This window comes from Squalius cephalus (assembly GCF_949319135.1).
Source record: "Squalius cephalus genome assembly, chromosome: 22".
Lineage (NCBI taxonomy): Eukaryota > Metazoa > Chordata > Actinopteri > Cypriniformes > Leuciscidae > Squalius > Squalius cephalus.
Window position 1 is genome coordinate 14,699,467 of NC_137143.1, and position 21,839 is coordinate 14,721,305.

General features: G+C 36.4%; 1 protein-coding gene across 4 annotated transcripts in view; it reads right to left on the bottom strand.

The window, feature by feature from the left end:
- palm1a (paralemmin 1a) overlaps positions 1-21,839 on the bottom strand; it is a 56,091-nt gene that overhangs the window by 14,259 nt on the left and 19,993 nt on the right. For all 4 annotated transcript variants that reach the window (XM_079857667.1, XM_079857668.1, XM_079857669.1 and 1 more), the window contains exons 2-4: positions 18,897-18,942; positions 15,436-15,516; positions 333-460 (exon numbers count right to left, since the gene is read on the bottom strand). In XM_079857667.1, the coding sequence (XP_079713793.1) occupies positions 333-460; positions 15,436-15,516; positions 18,897-18,942 (255 nt within the window). The remainder of the gene's footprint in view (positions 1-332; positions 461-15,435; positions 15,517-18,896; positions 18,943-21,839) is intronic.

Genomic DNA, 21,839 nt, shown 5'->3' on the forward strand with positions numbered 1-21,839 from the left:
CTGGTTGGCATACCAGTTCTGTGCCAGGAGCCGTTGCAGCCAGAGCAGAGATTTAATCAGGGAATGGAGATCCAGACTCACTGCTCTGACCCATGCCACTTTTTCACCATTAGAAATAAACTGAGACAAATCACATAAGAAAAATCTTGGCCACTAGATCCATATTACATAGTCCAGGCTGATGGATCCCACATTAGGGACTCTAACAGCAGCTGGACTGAAAAACAGAGGCAGGAGACAGACATCTACTTCTATTTACTAGTCCTTTTACAAAAAGTGTCTCCTTTTATAGTTAAATGCAACTCTTTATTGCACTGGTGTGACTGGTTTACCTAAGAATGGTCTCCTCAAGACCTCTGGTTTTGGCCTCGTCTTCCCGCAACTGTTTTGTGGTCTCGTCTTCTTCCGGTCCTGCAGAGGGCGCACCGTCTAGCAGCCATCTTTCCCTCAGTGCCTTTGACTACAAGAAAATGCACATTTTCTGTAAGCAAGGAATATTCAAATGACCTTGTGCATTTGTCAAAATGTACAATAGGCTATACAACAGAATATACTCTAGGGAACACTGTATCCCATAATGCAACATTCTCTGAAACAATGTAACAAATTATATAGAAGCTATCATTGCTATTTTTATTTATTCATTGATTTTATTTTTTTCAATTAATACAAATGTTTCCACCAAATGTCATTTTTACTCACATGCGAAATATTATTTTATTTTTTTGAGCGGTCAGTTATGGCATTTAATTAAAAAATATTTGAGCATTGATTGCTGCAACTGACCAATCAGAATTTCAAGAGAGCTATGTAACAATGTTGCACATTGTATACTGTTTTTAATTTTTTTGTAAATAGTATGCAGTATACAGTATATAAGTAATAAGTATGCTTGTATTCCATTTTGAACACAGCTGCTAATACACTACTGGTCATCGTTACAAACAATACAATTTTTAATGTTATGGGAAAAAAGTCTCCAATGCTCAACAAGGCAACATTTATTTAATCAAAAATACAGTAAAAACAATATTACAATTTAAAATAAATATTTTCTGTGATTTCAAAGCTGAATTGTCAACAGTCATTACTCCATTTATCAGTGTCACATGACCCTTCATTCTAATATGTTGTGCTCAGGTATCAATAAATTATTACTGGAGCTCAATGATTAATAATGGTTCTTATTATTATCAATGTTAAAAACATTTTTGCTGCTTCATATTTTTGTGGAAACCATGATACAATTTTAATCTATAAAAATCAAAAGAACAGCATTTTTTTTAAAATATAAATGTTTTGTAATATTATAAATGTCTTTACAAAATATTACTTACCCCAAACCTTTGAAAGATAGTGTGTTACAGTGATCACAAAAACAGAAAGCAGCAACATTTTCAACATTGATAATAATAAGAAATAGAGTAATGGCTGCTGAATTGTCAAAAAGCTTTGCCATCACAGGAATAAACTACATTTTAAAATACTTTAAAATAGAAAACAGTCTTTAAATTGCAATAATATTTCACATATTACTGTTGTTTAACTGCATTTTGATCGAATCGTTATAGTATATATTCTTTACCAATGCAAACACAGATTTAGGGTAAAGATGGTGTTGTTACAATCGTTTTAACCAATATCCCCCAATACAGGTCTTGACTGGTTTTATTAAAAATATATATATATAATAATAATAATAATAATAATAATAATAATAATAATAAAAAAGCAAGATTTAGTGACTTAGATTTGGAAAGTGATGAACATTATAGAAAATTTCCATGGCAAAAAAAAAAAAAAAAACCCTAGATAAAAGTGCTTCATCCATCAGTTGAACAATGATGATAGTGACACACATGACCCAAAAGAGTTTGAATTATGTTGTCTCCAGCCTTTGGAGGTCTCCTATGAGAGAAGAGATCTTTACTAACCAAATAGTCCACAGCTCTTGCTCTCAGAGCCTGAATTATTCAGCTAATTGGCACTAAAATCTGAGTGTTGAGCTGGCAAGCTGCCTTGGCACCAAACCAGGCACTGCTCTGATTTACTCTCTGAAACTGATCTTACCCTCTTCTTGACTCTTAAAGCCTGATGGTTGCTTATTGGTAAGCATTAAACTATATGCCAATTTGTTTGCCATTCACAAACTGCATAAGATGTCACGTGTATAGTCTGTCCTGTACCCAGCCCATTTCCAGCAACCATTAAAAAAAGTCTTCAGCTAAGTACAGTTCCTTCAAAACTTCAGGAATATAGACTGGGCGGGGTAATAATGCTGCTATGCAAACCTTTTACAGTAGCTCATGCAAATCCAAATCCAATCCTTTTTGCTGATTTTAGTATACTGCAGTCCTAGCATCATTTATGTTGATTAGTTCTTTTATTGCAATATATGGATATCTGACAGGCAGTCAAAAAAGAAAAATCATAGATAAGACTGAGCATTATGGAAGTGAGTTGTATAATTTGGTGGCTGTCCAGCCCCTAAAGGGCTCTTGGCATTAACTGCTAAATGCTCTGCAGGCCTCGGACATTCCTGCCTCTCCCAGCTGTTACTGATCAAACCTTTGAAGATGGCCGTCTTCTTCCTTTCTGTCAAGTCATAACATTCGTTATGTGCTAATTCTACATTATATAATTTTGATCCATGCATAATAGTTCATGAATACCATTCTGTCTTCTCTAAGCTATTTCTGGACCAATAGTTCAGATTTGTTCTTGCCCTGGCAGTTTTTTACTGATCTATAAAATTGTTCAGCTTTATTTACAGAAAAAAATAATTTCTTAACCATTAATTAATTCATTGTTTGTTTTTACAAAGAGCAATAATTTTATTAATAAAATGTTTGTAAATATTATAACTAATATATATATGTATATATATATATATATATATATATATATATATATATATATGTATATATATATATATATATATATATATATATATATATATATATATATATATATATATATATATATATATATATTAGTTAGTTATATATTGAATAATAGTTTTATTAATTGAATAGTAAGTTTTAATAATTTACAAACATTTTATTAATAAAGTTTCTCATTGGCATTATAGCTGGAAACGATAACACAATGTAATTCCATGACAACTATAGAGCTGTAGATTAGTATTCATGTTTATAGATATGTTGATCTATAATCATATTTCTTATAATAAGGAGAGATAATTTGTAACCAGATAATTTAAACTTCTTCCTCTTATCCAGCTACATAATATTACCTCATCAGAATATGATCAAGGAATAGCACTGGTCTTTTTATCACTAAATCACTAAAGGAGTAATTCAATCATATTTTGAGTAGGTCATCAGTGAGCATTATTTCTCTTTTATTCTTTACCTTACTTCTTTCATTTCTTTGTTTTCTTTCATCTCCTTTTTCATTTTAGCTTGAACTGCCACCTCCCACTCCCCAGAGAACCACTGTGGGAGAGTGTACTGACCACACACACACACACACACGCAAGCACGCACACACACGTGCACACACACACGCACACACACGCACACACACGCACACACACGCACACACACCTCTCCACTGACACAATGCAATAAAAAATAAAGGACAAAGCCCACAAGCGCCTATGTGCTTATAGTGGCAGAGCCATTGTTTTCAAAAGTAAATGGATCCAGATTTTCAGGCAACAGATTAAAACAAAGACATTTGTTGGCCTATTAGAGTTCACCGTTCTCTATCATGTGTCATGTGACCTGTGTTAACCCATCCCACTAATCAAATCACACCTAACCAATCCGCATCATTAACATCCTGTCAGTACATCCTTTAATCAGTCTGGAGAAACCAAAGAGCCAATCAAAACAGGGAAGCTCTGGAGCCAAAATACAGACCATAGTATGAGTATGACACTTCAATACAGACACATAGGCTTTAAGCAGGACTTGGCCAGAGGCCTAAAACTGCATAGCTTCTTACCTCAATTGGTTTGAATTGTTCTGTATTTGGACAGAACCCTTTGGCCCCTATCTTAGATTGACAAATGCCTGCTCATATATCAGAGAGCATGTGTTTTCAGGACTCTCAGAGGCCCCTCCATACTTTTGCGACCTGCGGCCCATTATTCACTGGCTATTCATCTCTCTCTCTTTCTCTCCCTTTGCATTTTGCTGACTCTGAATGGAAGCTCCATAGAAACTGCTAATGAGGAGAGTTTTTGGATCTTATCTCTGGCCAGCACAGCAAAGTCTCTCAACCACAGCTGCTCTAAAGTTGTGAAGCCTCAAAACACACACAGAAAAAACACAGCTAGTTTCAACTTCCACAATATTTACAAGAAGGACTGTCAATAATAATGATGATCCAATTAATTACAGCATAAGATGAATAAATACTCAAGTTAAATCACAATTAATCATATATATTAGTATCTGCAGCCTCCAAGATAATGCAAAAACATGGCATCATTGTGGCAGAAGAAAGCATTACATGCAACGAAAAAGCATCCACTTTACAATAATGTTTCTCAGACTGTCTCAAATAGATTAACACAAGATACATTTTGGTATTAATGTACAGATTCGTACCTATGCCACATGAGCACCAATTTTGGTGAAATAGTGAGTTAAGTAAATGCCAAAAATCATTATTGACATTGTTAACAGTACAGTGAAACAGTAAAATTGCAGTGTTAGTATATACTATTATAGTATTAATTCATTTTTTAATTAGTTTTTCATTTTATTTTTTCAATTTTAGGAAATTTTGGTATTTGCTTCTGTCATTATATTTTTTTATTATTTAGTTTTATTTCATTTTTAGTAATTTCAGTACTATAATTTCAACTTCAGGTTCACGACAACTTTTCTAATTCAACATGCTGCTGCTGCATAAATAGACATACATAAATCCTGTTGCAGATCTAGGCAGGTGGAGCTGGAGGGTTTCAGAGGAACTCTGAACAATGAACCAGACTATTTAAATGTTGATCAAGGAATCTCATTGGCTGCAGGATCAGCAGAGGCCAATCAGCTTGTGCCATGTGGTAAATAAGTGATTGCTTTCAGATTGCATGTAAAGATTCTATCAGCATGTGCCCTCTAGAGTTCATGATTGAACTAAATATTAGGTCAACCGGGTAAACAGAAAAAAAAAAAAAAAAAAAAAAAAAAACATGCATACTGCACACTCAGGGTGTGCGTTAACTCTTTTTGAACATACTGGTGCTACAAATGTTGAAAGTGTTGTAGCACAGGCCACACAGTTATAGCATATTATAAAACGGTTAGTTCCAATCCTTTATTCTGATTGGTCAATAGCTGTGTTTTATACACGATAACGGTTCTATGCATCACTACACAACACCCCTAGCAACCACTCTTAGCAACTTAAAAATGTTTGATCTCATTATATTGTTCATTAAAGCTAGAGTAGAGTATTGTGAGAGATTGTGTAAGCGAGTGTACCTGCATTTGCAGTACACATAGCATTTTCCTTCAGGTCAGTCCTATATTCATAACAAAAAAAATCTGTTTGAATGTTTGCTGTGATATCTTGTCCTTTTAACAGTCAAGGGGTTTCCCTGTGCCCTAGTCATTTGTCAGTTGCTTCTTGCTTTTCCGTGTTCACAAGTTTGAGTCCTTTCAATGTAAAAGTCTTCACTACTGACTGACTCACTCATAAAGACAGTTTTTGCCGCCATTTAATGGCGAAATAATGTATGTAACTTCTGTTGCTGTTTATGGTCAGGGACAATTTTTTCCAGTGGAAGGAAGGCTTTTAGTGATTTTACTTCATGAAAGTAGCATAGATACATATTTTTCGGCTTTAATATTTGTATTGTGTGGTATACAAGCAATAAGGTACTCGAGGCTAGTGCTGTATCGTGAATAAGTCACGGCGGAAGGGCGTTGTTAGGCACGACGCGAAGCGGAGTACAGCCTCGAGTACCTTATTGCTTACATAAGTATAAAAGCCTTACCATTTCTGAAAACAACCATACATAGTGCAGTTCATCATGCATGCTATGTATGTATACTAATTATGTTATCAATCACATAAATAGCCTGTTTTTTAGGGCTGAGCGATGTATCTTAGGTTGTTGTTTTTGAGTTTATGGACCAAAATAATAGGCCTATATGAAATAAATATGAATAGAAGTCTCATAACATTATGGTTAACAAAGAGCCTATTTTTCTTGTGCATATGGTATTTTCATATAGTATTAACTGTGTTAATAATTTTTAATGTTTATTAACAATTATTATATATTACACTATTATACTTTATTTGCATAATATATCTTTATTCCTAATAACTTTTATTAATCTGTATACTGTCTTTATTCTGTTAATTTCTTTTATAACTTTAGAATACAAAATACATGAAATATATAAATTTTTATCAAACATATAAGTATCCACATCCTTCTAAAGTAATCTTTAACTCTTCCAGAAAATGCTTGACATAAAAACAAAAATTTGATTTGACAATATGATCTGACATTGTTCCGCCAAACTACTTCTCACCACTACTTTGTTTGTTTAGAGGATTTTTTTTTGTCCAATCATCCCCCATTGTTTCAGAAAGTAGTAAAATAGTGAGCATGTCAACTATAAACACATCTGAAGTGTAAAGCCTTGTGCACACATGGGACGATAATTGTGCGTGCTTATCGACGATGTTTAACACCTCGTGACTAAACAAAGGGCGCCAATATGAGTATGGGCGCCAATATGAGTATGCACACCAACGCGCAAAATGCCAGGTGTAAAAACGTAATAAAAAAAAAACGCCTCGGGTTCGTTTTTTTTGGTTTGACGTGCCGCGTTAAAATCTGGCCAACCAATGAGTTTGCCGCTTTTGTTCACATGCCTGGAGCTGCTAAAGTTACAGTACTTGGTGGCGTACCTTGTGTACCGGGGTATTTCTGTTTTTCAATAAGCGCCATCTACTGTCAGGGAGGGAATTTGCACATTCACTTGGCACATCGCCAGTGAAAATCGCTTGGGTATGAACACAAAGACGTCTCAAAAATCAAAAAAAGTTTGCCTGTGATGAGTGGAAGCAAAACGCTGCAATTAAATACAACAAACAACAAACTCTCACTTCACACAAACAAACAGCTCTGTCTCACACACATGCAAAACTTTCCCATGCATGCTACTGTGGTAAATTTATTCATAGCACAGCCAGATTTTTTCATTGCACATGGGATATATGTGGCATTGTACAGCCCTGACATAAAATAAGTAGTTTTAGTATGATAGCATGCTATATTCCAAACATATCCGAACACATTAAAATGTCTATTCTAAACTACAGAATAAACAGAAATGGGGGGGAAAAGACCTCCAACAGTTCACAATCATGTACACCTGACCTGAGGGCCACAGAGACAATACACCATATATTTAGCAGAGTGAAGCATTTCCCTCTTCCCACAAACAGGATGCCTTATCACCCCCCATGGCAGATTCTCCTTCCTGTGTCTGACGGGGTGTTCTTGGCCCAGACTGCACCAAATCACAGTGGTCCAGTCAACACTAATATTATCAGGCAATCTTAAAAATGCAGCACTTATAACAGGTATCCCTACTCCAAGGGGTCCTTATAACCTGAAAAAGTTTGAAGACCCCTGGCATAAATAATAATGGATCGAAGGGAAATCAAAGAATGTGGAAGTACATTTCTCTGGCACATAGAAAAACAGCATGCTTTGTTTAATCATAATTATAACATAAAAAGTCATAATAAAGATATAAATATGTGAAATGGTGAGATAAATATCATTATGACAAAAAAAAAAAAAAACACGAAATGATGACAAGACGAAATGACACAAAATTAGAAAATTATGACAAAATCATAATTATGGGAAAAATGGGCTTCTATAAAAGAGGCATGGGTTAGAATACTGTAGTAGGCCTTTGAATTGCCCTTTTATTTTATTTTTTACAGATTAACGGGTGAAATAGTGGGTTACCTTTCGAATGGAACTCAACGCTGCATCATGGCATTGACACTATGGGAACACTTCTGCATGACCGGTGTCTGAAGCACATGTGAAAAAAATGCCCATCTTGATTGGTTGACGTGAGTTCAGGTGATGTAGCATATCGTTTTTGTTTTATCGTATGTTTTAGACAGTATGGCCAGCAAAAAATGCTAAGTTAAGAGTTCACCTTTCTCATTGGCTTCCTCATTCCACCCGGGGTGTAGCATCTTCCAAGGCACTATCCTAGGGTGCATCCTTGCAAGATGTTTGTGTTGCGGCCACACATTGACAGGGGTTAAAGCAAAAAAAAAAAAAAAATCTTTTAACTGAAAAATTATCCTCGGCCAAACCCCATTCCACAGCCTGTCACAAACACAGTTTAGAGCAGTTTAGTGTTGTCAAAAATATCGATATTTCGATAAATATCGATACTGAAATATCTGAACGGTACCAATACTAATGTCCCGAAGTATCGATACTCCCATACTAGCCGAGCTGTCACTTTCACTTCTCTCCAAAGGCGCGTTGACAAACACCACACGTGACCGCACTCGTCTCATTCGCTCTGGTTAAATAGCAAAAGCGAAGTGTATGGACAGATGGCGAGTGCGGCGCCCTCGCGACCGGCTTTGGTTGATAAAGAATAGCGCGGACACGCGTTAAAAACACACCACGAGCGGGCATGTCGGAGAATAGCGCGGACACACGCTACACACCGCGAGCGGGCATTATAGAGAATAGCGCGGACACGCGTTAAAAACACACCGCGAGCAGGCATGTTGGAGAATAGCGCGGACACGCGCTTCACACTGCAAGCGGGCTGCGGGCACCCAAAAGATTGTTTGGCTATCAATATCCCATCACTCATTTTTTTTAATTCTGAAAACAGACTTAACGAACAAGATCCAGGAGGACCATTTAGCAGCATGTACCTGTATGCTACTCAGCATCAATGGGTCACCTCTTTCTGAACTCCCCTGTAACTTCTCATTTTAACTTTTCTGAAACATTAACCAAGATGGCCTAGTATTGTTGTTATGAGTGTGTTGTCTCTTTTTTTCACTGTAATTCTTAAAGTTAATATAATCTGACTGAGGAATCTTAGAAGTAAATATTTTAACTGTGGTCAAATGTAAATTAACTTGTGCCTATTTAACTTTATTCAAAAAAATATGATTTAATTCTGCAATTTGCCTTCATTAGCGATTATCATCAATTTGATTACACAGATATAATTAAACTAAACTGAGCTAGACAATGACATCTCTGAATTCAATAATGAAATGCCTTTAACTGAAAATTGAATGTTTAATCTTATTATTATACATTACTGACACTCTATCCTCCAATTTGATACTGTTAAGTGCTTTGACACAATCTTGTCAAGCACTATATAAATAAAGGTGACTTGACTTAGGTCATGTCGATCCAGTGAGCATTGTTTTTGTGCGTGATGCACGCACGTTTGTGTTTAAATCTGTTCATCAAATAACGTTAATGTATTAACCAGCATTTATGACCGATAAACAATGCATTTGTTACAGTATATTTTAATCTTTGATAACAGTAGGTAATAAAAATACAACGGCTCATGTTAGCTCTGGTCCAATGAAAAAATATTTACAGATAGAACTCAATATTCCTCATTGTCATGTTCTAGACTTGTTATATTCAGCTTTAAATAAAAAAAATACCCCCTTAATATTGTGGCAGTTTTTTTCTCTGTGGTATCGAAAATGGTATCGAATATCGATATTTTTTAAGGTATCGTATCGAAGTTAGAAATTCTAGTATCGTGACAACACTAGAGCAGTTTTTTCTTCTTCTTGTAATTAGGAGTATAGTGAGTACATGCTTTACCTTCACAAATGAAATACTCAATACTGGGTGCACCTGAGACCCATTTCAATAGCGCGCGCTCTCTGTAGGCATGTAGACATTAGCAGATGAGTTGCCATGAGAACGACTGACATCTCTATCTTTTCATACAGATTACATAAACAGAGAATATTTTTTTTCGTTTTGAATTAGATAATTTAATAGCAGAGACTCAAATGTTTATAAAGATATATTGCTTATGCCTGTGTGACTAGTATTCACTGAGTTTTGTTTAAGTTTAGAAACGTGCTCCAGAAAAAAGTTCAAGGAGACGGAGAGGCAGAAAGCATACCCTGTTTATTTTCTTTATTTTTCTTTATAATACTCCTATTAGGAGTCCATGCTGGAGGAGCAGCGTTTGGCACTGCGTCACTTTACAGCGCGAGCAGTGCTGTTACAACCAGCAACACTACTACGTCCCATCCTAACCACTGTACTAAATACAGATAAAGCTAATGCTAAAAATCTACGCTAATTTGAAGCTATCCTAACTGATGCAATACTATTCTACTAACTAACTATGCTTCTAACAATACTACACTAACTGCTAATTAACTACCAAGGCTACACAAAATAATCTAAATAACTATATAAATGCTATGCTAACTAGATGCTAATATACGCTATCCTGATCATTTTCAATACTCGCAATTCCAACTCCTGACTCGCTATAGTGGTTTTGACGGAACAAGATGCTTTTATACCAGGGGCTGCCAAGGGCGTGGTGAGCTGGTGCCCTCTTACGTCACAGGGCAACACAACTTCCAATAGGAAAACTCAACTGCAGTAGCCACAGAGGGCAGCACTCAGGCGTTTTGACACCATCTATTGTAGAATTAAAACACTTTATACCCAAATGTCAAAAAATTTACTCGAATCAATGAACAGCACTAATAAAGCCCCAGTCTTACAGATCATTAACTAAAAAAAGTTTTTTTAGGGTTTAGTTACCCTTTAAAGAAAGGCCATTTTGAACTGCGCTTCCATTCTTTACACACTTTATGAAATTTCAGTGTTTTCAATCTAATGCTTTTATAAGACTTGACTCTTTGCAATGTAGTCATACAAATAATTAACCATTTGCATCACTTTAACACAAGTTTTTATTTCTCAAATAATAAAAGCCAACAGAGCTTTTGCCGAAAAGTGAGCTAATATCACAAACTATACATAATATAATATCTGTTTTTAACCTAGCCATTATAAATAAATAACATAATGTTATTTTTTTTATTTTATCTATGTTGATTATATGAAAAGTGAACAGCATGAGCAGGGCCGTATGCAGGATTTTATGAATACTGAGGTCCTTGCTATAGTGATCCTGCTATGGGGGTTCGTGGGCATGCCCCTCCGAGAAAATGTTTATTTTCCTCATCTACACATGTGCATTTTAAGTAGTTTGAAGGTAGTAAAAAAAAAAAAAGGATAACAGTAGCAGTGGCATAAATTATTTGTCAAGGAGATAACAGATTCTTAAACATGAGAATCAGTTTAAATGCTGCAATGATTGATCCACACTACAAAATGGAAATGCAGAATATTTATGCTTATTGTTGACAAAACACAATCACATATTCGAAACAGGAATGACCTTAAATTAGAAATGATTCAAGGATTATTTTGCATAGATGTTACATTTCAGTCAAATGCCAATGCAATACTTCTGTGTCCAGAGGCGAATGAGCTATTTATATGAGCATCAAAGATTGGTTTCAGCAACTTGTTTTTGGACTAATCTGTTCATCTAATGGTTCAATTGTTCACACATGAAGACAGTTACTTGTCGCCACCTACTGGCTTAATGATGCAAGTTGTGCAAACACTCCCAATGCTGATACTGGTGAAATAACATATTCAAGGACCATTTATACAAATATTAATATTTATACAATACTACTATTATGGCATTATAATTAATAGGTGCTTATGTTGTTAAATTGATCTTATATTCTCCACTGTAATTAGCAAAGAACATTTATACGTGTTAAATAGGAATACATTGTAATAATGTTAATCTCATGGGCACAGTATGCAATACCTGCTCTTCCTCTCTCATCTCCATCACATTCTCTCTTTCTTCTTGCAGTCTCCTAATCTTTACCTGTATATCTTATCTTCCCAAAGCTGAGCTTTGATTGATACAGTCTTTGCAAACTGATTGTTTCTGTTACTCGTTTAATACTTTTATCGTAAACAGTTGTTTGATTTAGCTATACTTACATCTCGAAGGCCAGACTCGCACTATATGACTGTTAACTGAAAGTGTGTCGTGAAGCGTCGCGCTGGAATTCGCGCTTGGCTCGCACCTTCTGTGAACATAAAGCCCTAAAGCCTACTTTGATTTGATTTTTTTCACCTTGCCTGGGAAAACAAGCGAGCGTTGCGACGGGTTGCTCTCTATTTCGGTGCACTTTTCACGCATCTACATTTAAAATAATGAACGTGAGGGCGCAAATGTGAACGGGTCCTAAAGCAGCTCAGATGAAGTCGGTTATCATAGCGATATGCAATATCATTGCAGCACCAAACAGAGTTAACATTAGGCAATTATTTCACAACCTTCATTGTATGCACTTAGAAAAATTACCGAGGTCCTGACCTCGGGGACCTCAATGGTGGGTACGGCCCTGGGCATGAGTAAGATAGGATCATTAGATGCGCAATATATCGGGAGACATATGGAGTGGGTCAGACATGATTTTGACCACTTCATTAAGTTTTGTTTTGTATAAAGCCTTTCTTTAAAGTGAATTTCATTCTATATAAATTGTGTCTTAATTTTAATTGATGTTTCATCAACCAATTGCCTAGATTTAAATATAGCAAATATAGCAGACAATATAATCAGGACATGGAGGCGCCGGCGCGATATTGCATTGCACGTGAACTGGAAACTCAGCGTATAGGCTTACTTCACAGGCATGAAATTATATATACAGTGGTGGTCAGAATTAATGGCACTCCTGGTAAATATGATCAAAAATCGATGTAAAAAAATAAATCTGCATTTTTTATCCTTTTGATCTTTTATTAAAACAATTCGCAAAAATCTAACCTTTCATTGAAGTAAAAGAATTGAAAGTGGGGAGGAAATCACATTATGAAATAAATAAGAGTAAAATATCTCTGAAGTATATTCCCATTACTATTTACCTTTATTTAGCACACCAGGGTGACCAATACATGAAATTGATAAGCTAAGACTTCTTGTTTCACAGGAGTTTAAATATGACGAATACACAAAGGCCAAATTTCTTTAATCATCCATCACAATGAGTAAAACCAAAGTATATAGTTCTGATGTGCATCAAAAGATTGTTGAGCATCACAAAATAGAAAGTGGATGTAAGAAAATAGCTAAAGAATTGAAAATCCCCATTTTGAACATCAGGGCAATAATTAAGAAGTTCCAATCAACTAAAGATGTTATGAATCTGGCAGGAAGAGGACATGTGTCTATATTGTCTTAATTCATAGTGAGGAGGAAAGTGGCCAAAGACTCTCCAAGGATCACAGATGGAGAATTGCAGAGATTACTTGAGCCTTGGGGGCCAGAAAGCCTAAAAAAAATTATCAAACAACCCTTACACAACCACATGTTATTTGGGAGGGTTTCAAGAAAAATCCTCCTCGCTCCTCCAAAAATAAACACCAGCATATTCAGTTGTCATACACGACTGGATCTTCAAAAGGGACCGAATTCTATGGTCAGATGAAACATGAAAAAAGGGCTTTTTGGCAGCAAACCCACCAGATGTGTTTGGTGCAAACAGGGATAAAAAGTACCCCATGCCTACAGTTAAATATACTGCTGGATCTTATATGTTGTGGGCCTATTTTCTTGCTGGAGGTCCTGGACATCTTGTTCAGATCCATAGTATTATGGATTCTAGCAAATACCAACAGATAAAATATCAAAACCTGTCTGCCTCTGCTAGAAATCTTATAATGGGCCGTGGTTTGGATCTTTCATCAGGACAACGGTCCAAAACAAACATCAAAATCAACACAAAAATGGGTAACTGAGCACAAAATGAAGCTTCTGCCATGACCGTCCCAGTCCCCTAAACTGAACCCTATAGAAAATGAGTGGGGTGAACTGAACAGAAGAAGCACCAACATGAACTTGTGAATCTGAAGGATCTGGAGAGATTCTGTATGGAGGAATGGTCTCTGATCTCTTGTCAGTTATTCTCCAAACTCATCAGGAATTAGAAGAAAACTCAGATCTGTTATCTTGGCAAAAGGAGGTTGCAAAAAGTATTTAATAACAGGGAGCCAATAAGAAAGAAAGAGAGAGAGAGAGAGAGAGAGAGAGAGAGAGAGAGAGAGAGAGAGAGAGAGAGAGAGAGAGAGAGAGAGAGAGAGAGAGAGAGAGAGAGAGAGAGAGAGAGAGAGAGAGAGAGAGAGAGAGAGAGAGAGAGAGAGAGAGAGAGAGAGAGAGAGAGAGAGAGAGAGAGCTTGAAATGTCTACTTTTAAGCAAAACAAATCAAAATGAATAGAAACAGACTACTCTCTTATGTAATCCGTATAAAATGTGCATTTCTCTCTACAGGCACGTTCACTACATTTGGACATTTTTGTGTAATTATATTTTTTAAATGTGTAGAATACTTTCCAAACCGTTACATATAGTATTATAAATGTTACATATAGTATTATAAATTCAGACGTTCATGATATAAAAAAATCAATATATTAGAATAACTTTTAAAATGGAGTGAACACGGAGCAGTTTTTCCGTGAGCGGGAACGGAAAACCCGGAGTGATTAAAGAATGCTTAGAGTGCAGAGAGGAACGTGCTTTCGCTCCACTCCAGGCTTTGATCACATCCCCCTCAGCAGGGTGAATACACCTCATCTTTCCTTAATTTAAGACCTATTCACATATATAAGACATTTATTACACTATTTGAGTAATATAAGCATATTTACGGCCTTAAAATTATGAAAAGTGAATTTAAGACATAAGGACAGACAGGAACCCTGCAATTGACGGAAATCCGTTGAAGACTTGCTGCAATTAACAGAAACTTTAATCCCTGCATTCATAAGATTTAACAGCCTGGACATGGATTCAATCCCATCACATGTCCTTCTGGATTGGTCCAGTCTTTCTGCTCAACAAATGTCTGTGTCACAACCTTGATGGGCAGACATTTTCCCTCAGTGTGTTGGCATTGGTGTTAACTTTCCCATAGCGTCAACTCCATAACGCAGCGTCGAGTTACATATGTAACCCTGTTCCTTGAGAAGGGAACGAGATGCTGCCACACTGAGGAGCCTGTGGCATAAGGGCCCTTTTACGGTCTTGCTGACGCGCTACACTATGTCACCTGTCCTTACGTCAGCCAATCAAGATTGCTGTGTTTTCACACGTACTTCAGACACTGGTCACGCAGAAGCGTTCCCATAGCATCATCGCCATGACGCAGCGTCTCATTCCCTTCTCAGGAAACCAGGTTACATAACCATTGAAAATTTTTATTTTAAATGACGGTTTTATATAAATATATATGACATGTCATGACAAATATTTTGGCCTCAGATGTCAGTGTCTTACCTTGAGGTGCTGAAGCTGTCGTCGGTCATCCTCTAGTTGTCTTTTCTTATTCTCAATTTCTGTCTGTCTTTTCCTCCTTTCCTGTGAATAAAGAAATATCTGATATTAAGAGAAATACTGAGTTAATACACATCCAAAGCACTAACATGATTTTGCGCTGGTGTATTGTTAAACAAAATGCATGCAAACACAAACGACCAAATTCCTCTGGCATTTTCTGTAGCACTCAGCGATTGCACTGTTCTTCGTAAGTTTTAAAGCATTAGTTTCCTTTTGGTGTTTAAGGTTGGCTGAAAAAGGTTTTCTGAGGGATTAAATATTTTGCTGAAACTCATACCATTGCTCTCAGACCAGAGCATGTGTGATAATGAGTGCTAACATCATATGTGAGAGAAAATGAGCTGAGAACAAATATGTTCATCAAACAGTGAGACCCCAACCAGCAGGGAGAGCATGTGTGTGAAGTGTGTGTGAAGTGTGCACACATGTGTGAGGACTAAAAAAGGTGCATGGATTAACAGATTAAACTATCAGAGTCCTCTTTTTTTCGAAGAAAAGAATACAAAACATCACAAATTAAATTAAATAAACAATCAATCAATAAATAAAGATTTAAATTATCATAATAAAATATTTAAGTTGACTTAAAACATGATTCTACCATAAAACATGATTCTACCATAAAACAGACAAAAAATAAGACATCTGATTTAAGTTTTAAGTACAGACAAAATCTGAATATGAAGAGAACTGTGTTGTTATTTTCTTGGTTTCATTGTTAGATGTGTTCTTTTATATTTGTTATACAAGCAGTTGTAATATGCAGTTTTCAACGACTATCATATTGAAGTTTAAATTGCTATCGTAATTCTCTTAAAAAAATCACTTTATTATAATTTTTTATTAATTTTTATCTCTATATGAGATAATGTGTCTCTTGTCGGCTAAAACCACATTTGATCTTATTTCTTTATCAACTTTTATAGATTAAATTAGTGCTTAAATGAGATCAAATGTGCTGGACCAACACTTAAAGACACAGTATATAAGTTTCATCCCTAGAGCTCACTTTTTCAAAACAATAACAAAGGCAAACCAGGAATGTTGTATGAAGCAGGTCGGTTCCGAGAGCCTGAGACATTTTACACTGCTGTTTTTATTATGCTTATATGCCGCAGTTGGCCGCTGCCACTCTGTTCGCTTTGTTGTTTATGCATATTTTATGATTAAAGTTGCTGTTAATGTTACGTTTAAAGTTCGCCTGCTTCCCTGAAATTTTACTTTGTTACAGTTACATTTGAATACTTAAATTCACATTATTTTATTTAATTCTAATAAAACAGCTGCAAGCTGAATTACTACTCATACAGGTCACATTATCTGACGAATTAAAATTGTGGGGTAACGCAGCGCTGTTTTACTTTGTCAAAATAATCATACTAAAAATACGTCTGAGTGTGTTGAAAGTTTTGTTATAACGTTACTCTGCGCGTTCTCTTTGTGGCTGATATGAGACTGATGAGACTGGCTGATATGAGACACTTGCTGCACACTGCAGGCACACTGTACTGGGTGGTTGCCCTGCACGCTTAATAAACAAACTACAGCTGGTTCAAAACGCAGCAGCTCGAGTTATTACCAGAACCAGGAAGTATGACCATATTAGCCCAGTTCTGTCAAAACTGCACTGGCTCCCTATTAAACATCGCATCAATTTTAAAATATTGCTGATTACTTACAAAGCACTAAATGGTTTAGCTCCGCAGTACTTGAGCGAGCTCTTAACGCATTATACTCCTTCACGTCTATTGCGATCTCAAAATTCCGGCCAGTTGATAATACCTAGAATATCAAAATCGACTGCTGGCGGTAGATCATTTTCCTATTTAGCACCAAAACTTTGGAACAGTCTTCCTAACATTGTCCGGGAAGCAGACACACTCTGTCAGTTCAAATCTAGATTAAAGACACATCTCTTTGACCTAGCATTCACATAATACATTATAGACTTCTATAATTCAATATTAGGCTGCATAGATTAGGTCAGCTGGAACCCGGAACACTTCCCATAAATCCTGATGTACTTGTTACATCATGAGAAGAATGGCATCTACGCTAATTTTAGTGTCTTTGTTTATCCCAAGGTTTTGCCGCAGCCTGCCGGATCCAGGCCGTTTCCAGATCTGACGAAGGACCTTCGCCTGGACCCGATGTCAACGCAGTGCTGAAGTGCCAACTAGTCTCTCCCTATGGAGGATCCCTTTACCACTCTACAGATAAAGCGTCGTCGGGAAAACTCAATTTGCGTATCTACCCCGAATTGATAAAATAAAATAAAATTCTGAATCAAAACTATAAGGAAACACCAGTAATTTGTTTAGGCTTGGTTTGTAGGGAATTCCAAACCTGCACACATATATTCAAACGCACATAACTATTGAACCCGTTCTTAATGCGCATCTGAACGCCATCAGCGTTTCTTACAGGATCGCGTTTAAAGTCTGTGTAGAGAGAATGGTGTCGTCTTGGCGGCCCTAATTTAATAACAAATGATCGTTGCGACGGAAGCGAATCAATCAAAACTAACTTTAGCTGGAAAATAACTTTATTAAAGAACCGCTATAAAGCCAAAACAATCTTACGTTAAATTATACATTTATCTCTGTAAAGCTGCTTTGAGACAATCTACATTGTTAAAAGCACTATATAAATGAAGATGACTTGACTTGACTTGACTGCAGTAAGCTAGATCGATATTATCATATTAATAGAGCTGGATGATTTATGTTGCTAAATGGCATGCAGTTAATTTTTAAATATATTGTATGGTGGAGAAAATGCTGTATTACAGTTGCTACAAATAAAGCTCTTTCTGATTTTGCTATGTTAGCAACAAAATAGTGTTGTCTCTGAGGCATGGTACAAACATGTTACTCGCGGTAAATCAAGAAAACAAGAGATCCAAACAATAAGAGTAACCATGTTGAGCTATATAACAATGATTAGCTGTCTGTCGATAAAACTATCCAAATATTTGCTGACAAGTCTTATAAAATGCATAATATATTAAAGCGTCTTTAGTGTTTCAATGGTTTCTACAGAAGTAAAACTGGAAATCGGGAGTAACGCAGATATGACGTCATTGAAAGGCGATGTGACGACATGGGCCATTACACTGGTTAAAATAGCTGATTTCTCTGGATTTAAACATTGTTGGAAAAATGTGGAAAAATGTATGTACACAAGTCAACAAAATATATAACATAGTTGTAGTGGTTTTTGGATATTTTAATCCAAAAATCGTACATATTGTGACATTTTAGACAGGGGCAGACAAATTGTTTTTAAGCCACATACTGTATGTAAAAATCTCTGACCCAGTTTCAGATTTGTGAAATGGGTTCAGTAGGTGGGTTTATTAGGACTGCCACGGGAACGTGGTGTGTGAGAATCTCACTTACTGCAATAGCCTGGAGCCGTTCCTGCTGTGAGCCTGATTCTGACATCCTGAAAGACAGAGAAATATATTAGGCTGGTAGATACAACAATGGTCCCAAACAGAGGACAGATTTGCTTCCTGTTGGTAATTTGACTCTCTTAGCTGTTTTGGTGAATTCAGAAGACTGAGTGTAAAATTACATAGTTGCCGCCTTCACATATTGCATATATACTGTATATGAGATGATCATACCCACACAACCACAATGTTGTAATTACCATTGGGGAATTTTCCAAGAGCCCTGATTTTGAAGTGTTAATTAAGAATCATGATGGAAGCATATTGTTATTGATTATTAAGATAGATTTATGTTCATTCATGTTTATTTGATGCTATAAATTAAAGGAGAACTCCGGTCAATTTTAACATTGAGCTCAGTTTTTTGTCAATTTGGAGTGCTGTCAATACAGAGAACAACGACAAAAATCGTTGTTGCCTACACAGTGTTATCCTCTTTTTAAAATTTGCACCCTGTTGACTTAAATGGGGCAAGTTTTAAAAAAAGATATGAATAAAATGATGTTAATTCAGCCAGCGCACATACCTGTATTTACTTCCTGTTTTTGGTTGAAGTCCACTGTAGTCGATTGTCGAGTTAACGCGCATAGGTTTAGTTTAGTTATGAACTCGACAATCGACTACTGTGGACTTCGACTGAAAACAGGAAGTAAATACAGGTATGTGCGCTGGCTGAATTAACATAATTTTTATTCATATCTTTCACATCTACTGCAGTCAGATTCACTGTGTTCACTCTGAAGGAATCACTCACATGGCTGGTGCACTTGTAATGACACATCAAGGATGTTAAGAGGCTAAAAGCAGGTTTAAAACTTGCCCCATTTAAGTCAACAGGGTGCAAATTTTAAAAAGAGGATAACACGGTGTAGGCAACACCGATTTTTGTCGTTGTTCTCTGTACTGACAGCACTCCAAATTTACAAAAAAAAGAGCTCAATGTTAAAATTGACCGGAGTTCTCCGGGAAGATTAAAAAAGAGAAACTGGATCTGTGAATTCTCACAGAATCACAACTGAATTCATATCTTGCTACTCAGTCAGAATCTTATTAACCTGGAGTCCCAGTCTGTCACAATAATCACATAGGCTATGTGATGTTTTAGGCCTATTGGCAGACACCCATTTAAATTGTAGGCAATGGCATATAAAGAACCTTTATTCCAAATCCACTTAAGTTTCTCAGCTTGCACTCTAGTAACATTTGTGTGGTCCAGATAGCTTTGCATAAAAAAATGGTCATTGCAAGGCTACTTTTACTTTTATACTTTAAGTAAATTTCCAAGCCTGTAGGCTACTTTGTTACTTTTACTTGAGTAAAGAAGTTAAATCAGTACTTCTACTTTTACCACAGTATTTTTTAACACAAGTATCTATACTTATACTTGAGTACAGGAAGTGAGTACTTTTGCCATCTCTGATAAAGACAGCCAAGAGATGCAGCTTAAAATGGTGCTTTCTCACAATGCAAGAAGGGAAATGTTTGAAAAAACGATTCTGGAGCTTTCAGAGATTTGATTCATGCTGAGTTTGATTGAGCAAGAAAAGAAAATATTCAGTATTGGAGTGAAACTGCAAAAATTCCTTTGTAAGGTTTGTGCAATTGTTTCCATAAATAGCATAAAATTGCTGAAGAACCATGTTAACATTGACCACGTCCTCATGCGGGACAGATTGCTGTAGACAAATGGCAGTGTGAAGTTATTACAAATGAAATAGGTTTTCCAATCAGGAACATCCTTATTCAACTCACTCCCTCATTTATTGTCAACACACACATTTCCTTGTTCATTCGCTAAAAGCCCAGCCTAAAAGGTCTTCCAAACAGTAAGATGGACCCCTGCTGTCAGCCCCGTCTGCTGAAGGACACAGCTGTGGTGGAGGCTCCTATGCCATCAGGGAAAAGAAGAATGTGAAGGTTGTTTTCCGACCCACCACATTCGCATTCCCATCCCCCCCACAAGTAAAACATAACACCTGTACAAACAGCCTGGCAGAGGAACTGAACGGATGACAGCAGCAAAAGAGTGGAGTTAGTGCATGATGCTGAACCTGGTAACCATACGCCAACACTAGGTGATTATGCAAACATCCTTTTGGAAGGCAATATGACTGGTAGTATGATGTTTAAAACTATGCTTTTTATCTGAACTACTATAATATACTGAATTTATGTCTAAATCTCAAATATCCAAACCATCATTGGAGATACCGATCTTGCTTTTAGATACCGATACCGGTCGTTAAAACAGATGGAAAAATCCTATAGACTAGTAATGGGAAGTCCAATTCTTTTCTGCAAACTGGTGCTTTTGGACAGTTAGTTTCAATGAAACCGGTTCAGAAAACCGATTCACCAGTTAATATACGCAATCATGCAAAGATGTCACGTATATGCAATTATATTATTAAATCATGATGTGAAACACAGATGTTAAATGTCTAAAGCATGAAGTGAATAAACTAGTCTTAACTCACCTCTTTATAAACCATTTCGCCCTGTCATTCAAGTCAACTGCTAGTTTTTGCATGCTCATATCAGCTATATCATTGGTTCTTCGCGGAGATGTCTGAGTCTGAACTGTTTCCTCAGTTCAGTGTACTAGTGTACTGCAGTTGAACTACTAGCATCGGAAAACTGTTATATTTCCAATGCATTTTATTTACAGCAAAAGACATTAGAAACATACATCCCCCCTCCCTTTATGGCAGACAGTTCTCAGCATGTCGGATATGTCCAAAAGACTGTTCTCAGTTCAGTGTACTGTTGGACTAACTGAAACACTGAATGAGTTGGCAAAATCTGGCATCATAGGATATACTAGGAATTGGCTCATTTTGATTGAGCAACTAGATCTGTGCTGACTCAAGCCATGAGTTGTTACAGA